The 7,144-nt window shown below is 45.8% G+C and overlaps 1 protein-coding gene across 1 annotated transcript; it reads right to left on the bottom strand.

Moving 5' to 3' along the window:
- Positions 1-1,013: 1,013 nt before the first annotated feature.
- LOC108920844 (protein mono-ADP-ribosyltransferase TIPARP-like) lies at positions 1,014-6,705 on the bottom strand. The gene is made up of 6 exons (XM_018729893.2): positions 6,110-6,705; positions 4,674-5,501; positions 3,909-4,077; positions 2,866-3,053; positions 2,407-2,673; positions 1,014-1,880 (listed from the first exon to the last, which is right to left on the bottom strand). The coding sequence occupies exons 2-6, from the start codon at positions 5,492-5,494 to the stop codon at positions 1,427-1,429; spliced, it is 1,899 nt and encodes a 632-aa protein (XP_018585409.1). The 5' UTR covers positions 5,495-5,501; positions 6,110-6,705; the 3' UTR covers positions 1,014-1,426.
- Positions 6,706-7,144: the final 439 nt, after the last annotated feature.

Raw genomic sequence — 7,144 nt, 5'->3', positions numbered from 1 at the left:
TGATCCAACAGAACGGCAAGCGTTTTCTCGGAGTACACCTTGCTTTTTTGCATTAACTGGAGTTATAACTCTAAATATATAAAATCTCCCTGCTTGGCCATAAAAGCACTTTTTCTGTTATTGTTTCGCACAGGAGAGACTTAGGAGCGTTTAACATTCACTGTTTTAAGAGGTTATGCATGGTCAAGGAAAGTGTTTGCTTTTAGTCGATTTAAACGTTTGGCTAAAAATCCCACATGCCCTTTTACAGTGTCTCAACTCATTTTTAAGTGCAATATGCTCAACTGGAAGGTCAGTTTCAAGGAGAAGATCCTACTTGCTGGGTTTTAAATGTGCTTTGGGAAAGAAAATCCCATTTATTCCACACAAGGAAAACTTTGTAATGTCACCATCTCCTCGTGTCTGTTTTTCCTTATACTCTCCACCTACCCTTCCACAGAATATTTGAATACTGCCATGTCACATTAAAACGGTGGAAATTGTTTATACGGCCTTAAAGACAATGTTTAATTTAAACAGAACAGCTTTGTTCAAGTACTTGAAACATTTTGATGTTTGAGATCCAGTTATACTTTTTATAAATAGATGTTGTTTGCAGTCATGTTGAGAAGTGTCCAGTTTTGCTCTTTGTTCTTTTGCTGCTGTATGTTCTATAGAATAAAACTTATTTTCTGGGTTGACAGGCTTGATCTTAGGTGGGCTTGGATTTTTTTAAAAACCTGTAACGTAGATGCAGGGAAAATGTCTATAGAAATGGAAGGAAAGTTCTGAACTGAAATGTTCAGTTTCAGAGATTTGCACAAATTATCAAGTGTCCAGTATGAAAACCAATGACTGAGTCAATTGCTAAGAATGTCCTCATCTGAAGTAGAGTGGAAATATGAAGGAGGATCTGCAGCATGTTGCATTTGAACCCTGCCTCTGGGCAATACCAAAGTGGTTTCTTTTTAGAAATGGATAAGATGAAAACAAACACTTTAAATAATTTAAAAACATTTTATGATAAACCCCCCTTCTTTCAGTAACATTGTAAATGAAAAATACAGTACTGAGAATTTCAATACAATATATTAAGTCAACATAATTTACCATAATATAATTTGGTGGGATACTCTTCCCTCATGATAAAGTGGTGCCTAACATATAACTCTCTGTCTGAAGCTTTGGCAATGTGTGGTTTCATGCCCACTAGGAGCAGGCTGGAGATCCTTTTCCTTCACTGCAGAAACATCGGCTGCGCTCTTCAGTGCATCGGAGGAGCACGGAAAAGGAGCTCTAGACTGTAGCCAGTAGGTGGCAGGAAATGGAAACTTTTTACTTCATGCTGGGTATGCACAAAAGCACGAGACTGCACGTAACGTATCAGAATCAGATCCTTTTGCTATATAGCTTTACATAAGGATTAGTTACCAGTTTATTGCAATATTCACTTGAAAGCATCAAGAGAATCAGATAGTGGCTTGTACTTTATGAGGTAGTAGGGGTAACACTGGCAATTGTCAAACACCACGAAGACGGTGGGATCGTTGAGGTGGTTCACACAAGTGTCATAGGCCTCGTACCTGCCCACTTTGCCCTCGAGTGGTGGCGGACGGCAATACTTTCTTTTCCCTAGGCTCATGTTTCCCACCAGCACCTTGGCTAAGAACATGTGCTTGTAAGGGCTTTTGGTTGACGCCTGGGCATAGGAGTCGGAGTAGCTGGCATCACGGGCAAAGTAGCTGCCATGGCCGTACACTACGCCATTCTTCCCTGAAACCCGCGGGTCGAAGTTGTTCCAGCAAATGTCCTTGGCGGCATCTTCGGTGGTGCCATGGAAGAGGTATCTCTCTAGGGTGTCTCTCAGATGTGGGTGGCGGTTCAGCATGTGTTCCTTCTGCCTAGAATGACAGTGAATCTCCTAGTAAACTATCAATGCTCGGCATAAAGAGGAGGATTGCATCTCACTCTAAAACGCTCCAAGTCCATCTTGCATGTAGTCATTTAGCTGATGCTTTTCCCCAGAGCCACTTTGAATATTAAACTACCTACAATTATTTACCCATTTATATCACCGGGTATTTTTACTGGAGCAATTCAGTGCAAGTACCATACTCAACAGTACTGCAGCAGGAGGTGGGATTCAAAAGGGTAGACAGTCTAAAGGTGGCTGCTTTAACCACTATGCTATCTGCTGCCCCTGCTTTCAGGATAGAGAGCTATAAAATAATAAATTTTATTGCACTGTATTCTAAAACAGGCCTGGTGAGCACCTGAGCCTTGCTAATAAGGTGCTTGGCTGACACTAACTCAGACCAGCATTATATACATTTAAAATTCCTTCTTTCACACAGCTCTGCATTAAATGGCAAAAGCCTCCACTTACACTTTGACCTACAAATGTTCCTGCTATTGGAGCCCCCTCACCTCCGATACTTGTCCCACTGGAAGATGTTCTGGACCTGCTGTATGCTGACTATCTCCACCTTGGTCTCCAACATGGTGCTGTGAAATGAGCCATGAACTTTCTGGTACACCTCTGTCCCGAACGGCACCTCCACCAGGCTAAAATCCTTGTTGTGAACTGGAGTCCACACAGGTGGGTACCAGCTGAGGAATTCTGCCAGGGGGTCTAAGTTGAAGTTGGGGTGGACTTGGCAGCTGGACTGGGACGCTTCACTAAGGATGACCGTTCTACAGCAGATGGACAGACCAAACAGACAGAATTTTTGAAAATTAATATCTTCACTTAATGAGTGAATACTGTTTTGGTTCTGTCCTCATTTGCAGGAAAGCTTCTATAATTTACATAAGTCATAATTATGTGAATAGAGGACATTGAATTGGGAAGCCAGAAAAAGTCAGGAAACAGGATATCAGGAATACCTTAGGTGTGATTTGATAGACAGAGGCGAGCGGAAGGTGGGCCTGCATCGTACTTTGCGCTCGTATCCTGTGGAGAGATTCCTCTGGGTCAGGTTGGTCAAGTCCACCTCGTACTCTTGTTGCCCAATGAAGAAGCGACACCATGTCTCTCCAGCTTCCATTTTGGTCAGCAGCTCTTTGGACACATCCTGCAGGTGAGACAGCAGCCCTGTAGACCCCATATTAATGTTGACCCTGACCTCAGTTCACTGTCGATACCTGCTCATCCTATGGTAGGAAAAGGGTGGTCTAGAGCATATACTGGAAGCACAGGGTACTAAGCTAGACAGGATACACCCTGGACAGGATTCCAGGCCACTGCAAAGCAGACACAAAGATTCATTGACAACAAGCAATGTGGAGTCAAACCCTTAAGAGACCATGGAAACTCCACACAGACTGAACAAGGATCGAACATCTGACCAAACAAACAACCCGCTGCACCACCATGCCTCAGTTCTACCCATACCAAGAACACTATAGAGGCTGTGCTTTGGATATTTGATTAGCCTTTACCTGCAGATTGATATATTTTCACTTTAATGCTTAAAAATGTTAATCTGAAGCAACTTAATTTCATTATTTATCTGACACTGTCCTCCAATGTGACTTCTAAGATTAGTTTGTATGCTAAGATTCTTATTTATACGGGGAAATTCTTACTGTATCAACTCAGAGTACCGGGATGGAGGGTACTATAGTAGGGTTCTAGCTCATGCCCCGTGATTGCAGAAAACGGATTTAAGCACCGTTTTCCCTGCTGCACTGATACCAATTTATGCACCTGGACATTTCATATTTCAGATATTCCTGCTGACCTGATTGCTTGGTGGTGTTAATAGCAGGGACCTGTGTGCAATTTTCTCTAGGAGGAAGCATTTATGCATCTACCTGTTTTTCTGTCTAAATTTAAAGCACCAACCATTAAAAATTGCCAGTGTGTGTCCTTAACCACTAGTTGACATTAACACAGACTGCGGTACATAAGAGTTTAAAGGGTGTACATTTCGGTAGCACTGCCAGGTGAAGCAGTCCCTCCAGCAGAACTTCCACTCAGTGGGAAAGTGGGGGTTCCTCTTTGGGTCACTGGTGTTGGAGAGTCTTCTGGCTGCATCGTACCGCTCTGAGTTCTTTATCATCATCGTGTCAAAGTGCAGCGTGAATTCTTTTGTCCTGAAGAAACATCAACAAATCCAAATCTTCATGAATATTAACATTTATTAATTTTGCTGATACTTTTCTCCAGAGCAGCTTACAACGTGAAGCTACTTACAATTACTTACCCATTTATACAGCTCGGTAATTTTACTGGAGTAATTCAGGGTAAGTACGTTTCTCAAGGGTACTATACTTGGGGGTGGGATTCAAATCTATGAGCTTTTGCGTCCAAAAGAAGCAGCTCTAATTACTAGACTACCCATTGTGGCCCTAAAATGCACATTGTGTTCCACAATTCACTACTACTACAAAAAAAAAAAAAAAAAAAAAACAGTAAAAGTGTAATTGTATTTCAGTTGCTTAGCAGATGCTTGTATTTAAAGTGACTTGTACATTTTACACTTTTACATTCTCTCCAAAACAGTGATCCTGCTGCAATTATGACACTAGGTTACAACAGCAGCATCCATCTTGGACCTCGAATCAGCATCCTTTCCATCCCTAGTATTTAGTCCCAGCACTACACCACACGCAGGACCTGGAACGCGCTGGGCTGGACAGGCACTTTACGTGAACTTGAAGAACTGTCCCAAGCCCACGGTTGCACTCACGTGTCACTAAGCCGGGCGTGGTCCCGCTCTACGTCACAGTACAGCCTCTCCAGCTTGAGCTGGGCTGTGTGCGAGGTGCTGATCCACTGGTGGGTGTCGTGGCGCCGCAGCTGCCAGTGAAATGGATATGGCGTGTGGTGCTGGGCGCAATCGGACCGGTTCGGGCAGCAACCCAAGAGGAAATCGTCACAGATGCTCACGCGCTCCATGGATCGGGTGTGGAAGTAGGCCTGCTGAACCCACTCCGCCTTGGGCACTGGTTGGATCAGTGCGACGGGGGGTCCACCGGCTGGCTTGGCCCCGCTTTTTGGTGCGGGGGCATCACCGCTGCCTGGAACTAAGGGCAGGTCCTGGGGGCGGGGCAGCAAGTGGCCCATATTTAGAGGCTGGACCAGGGCCACCGAGCACAGAGAGTGAGGCGATAGCACGGTTATGGTCTGGGAGTGGGACAACACCGCTGGCTGTGGATGATCATCTGTGATCCTCTGAGCTTCTGCCCCTTTGTGCGGCATGGCTGGTGGCGCACTACTCAGCGGGCCCGGAGGCTGGTCCCGCAGGGGGGGCCGTACGGGGGGCACGGCGAGAGGGGTGATACAGATGTTGATGCTGTACGGCGTCTCGTTCCACGCCACTTTGACCTGGCCCCTACGCATGCACTGCCACACGGGGAGGCTAGAGTTGCAGTGGGGGGGGATGTGGAGCAGCAGATTGGAGGTGCTGAATAAGGAGCAAGAAATGTGGTCCTCTGTGCCTCCCATGCTCAGGCTATCAAACTTTCTTTTCTTCAGAGGCACCTCGCTGGCCATAGCCGCTGCCATCATGCTAGATCTACAGGACAAAAAAAAATACAGCGTTATGAAATATATTTATATCGTGCTCTTTATAATTCATTTTCTGGGTGTAAAGCCCTTTCACTTTCACATTACATCAAAGTATGCCAGCTCATACTGTGCATGGAAAAATACTACAATAGCAGCCTGTACCAGCAACATCCTACACAAGAGACAACAGATTGTGTCCTCACTTTCTGAAGGCTACAGGTTCAAATCCCTCTCTTGCTGCAGTCCCCCAACATCACAGTACTAACCCTGCTTCAATACAGTAAGAATATCTACTCTACTGTATGGTTAAATCACCTGATGTACCTGGGCAGCTGTTAACCAAAAAAGGTTGCAGGTTCAAATCCCACCTGCAATGGCAATACCCCTTGAGCAAGGTACTTACCCTGAATTTCTCCAGTACAATTAGTAATTACCCAGGTGCATAAGCAGGTAAATAACTGTAGGTAGATTAACACTGTACATCATCGCTGGAGAAAAGCTACAGCTGAATCATGAGTGGTAAACTGCTGTAAAGTCCACCGTGTAGCAGTGTAAGTCGCCTTGGTGAAAGAAGAGGCCGGAAAAAGAAGGTAAATAAGAAGGTAGTGGCTATACCTGCGCACTTGGCTTGGAGTCGAAGCAGGGCACAGGTGAGGTGAGGTGAGGTGAAGTGAAGTGAAGTGAAGTTCCCAATTCCTCCACCTCAGGCTGCTGCAGTACCTGAACAAAACTTACTCTAAATCGCTCTGGTAAAAAGTACCCAGCCGCATTGGGTAAATAAACGTGGGCAGCTTAAACAAGTTTAAGTTAAAGCTGAACGACGTCGAAGAGAAGTTGGGGGGGGGAAAGGCGTCGAGCAAATGAATAAATCATGTAAGAGCAGCAAATCATTTCGAGTTCGACACACGCTTCCTGTTGCAGTGCGTCTGAAGAGACACAAACCAAAAGTGTCGGTGGGGATTTTTCCCCACATCACACTGACAGAATTACCCCCCGAGTACGAGCCAAGCTCCCCTTCGCTTCAGCGAACAGGCGACGAGTCGAGCGACAAGCGGTGGAACGAACAAGCACTTTCTATTTTTTTTTTCCTCACGCAAATTAAACGGAAGCTGTGGAAGCGACACCCGGCCTGTGCGTGCGTGCGCGCGCACGTAAATGTGTGCGCGCGCGCGTCGTTCGCGAACACGGGAGAGAAGACGAGTCTTTGCGCGAGACGCGCACCTGCGCTGCGCCTGCACCGCGGCGCGCGCTGGAGCTCGACCGTTGTCGCGGGGGGGTTCCGTCGCCGCTGTCACCGCGAGAGCACAGGGACACACACACACACGGACTCTCACTGCGGTTGCTCTTTTTTTCGCTTTCAGTTTCATGCTGTCAGTATGCGCGCGCGCGCGCCACATAACACAGGGGCTCGAGACGAGCTCTGCACCACTGAGCAGCGTATGCAGGAGCAGAAAATTATAATTATTAGGTGTGCTAATCGCACAAATCCCAGGTTTGAATCCCACTTCTTGCTGCAGTGCCCTTGAGCAAGAAACTTACCCTAAATTGCCTCAGTAAAATTACCCCGCTCTAGGTAAATAATTGTAGCTAGTGTATGTTACATTGTAAGTCAGTCAATGGTAAGTAAAATGAATAAATGTAATTTCCCTG

The sequence above is a fragment of the Scleropages formosus genome, chromosome 21 (genome assembly GCF_900964775.1).
Source record: "Scleropages formosus chromosome 21, fSclFor1.1, whole genome shotgun sequence".
Lineage (NCBI taxonomy): Eukaryota > Metazoa > Chordata > Actinopteri > Osteoglossiformes > Osteoglossidae > Scleropages > Scleropages formosus.
The sequence above is the reverse complement of the archived record's forward strand: the minus strand, read 5'-3'. Positions and strand labels throughout refer to the sequence as shown.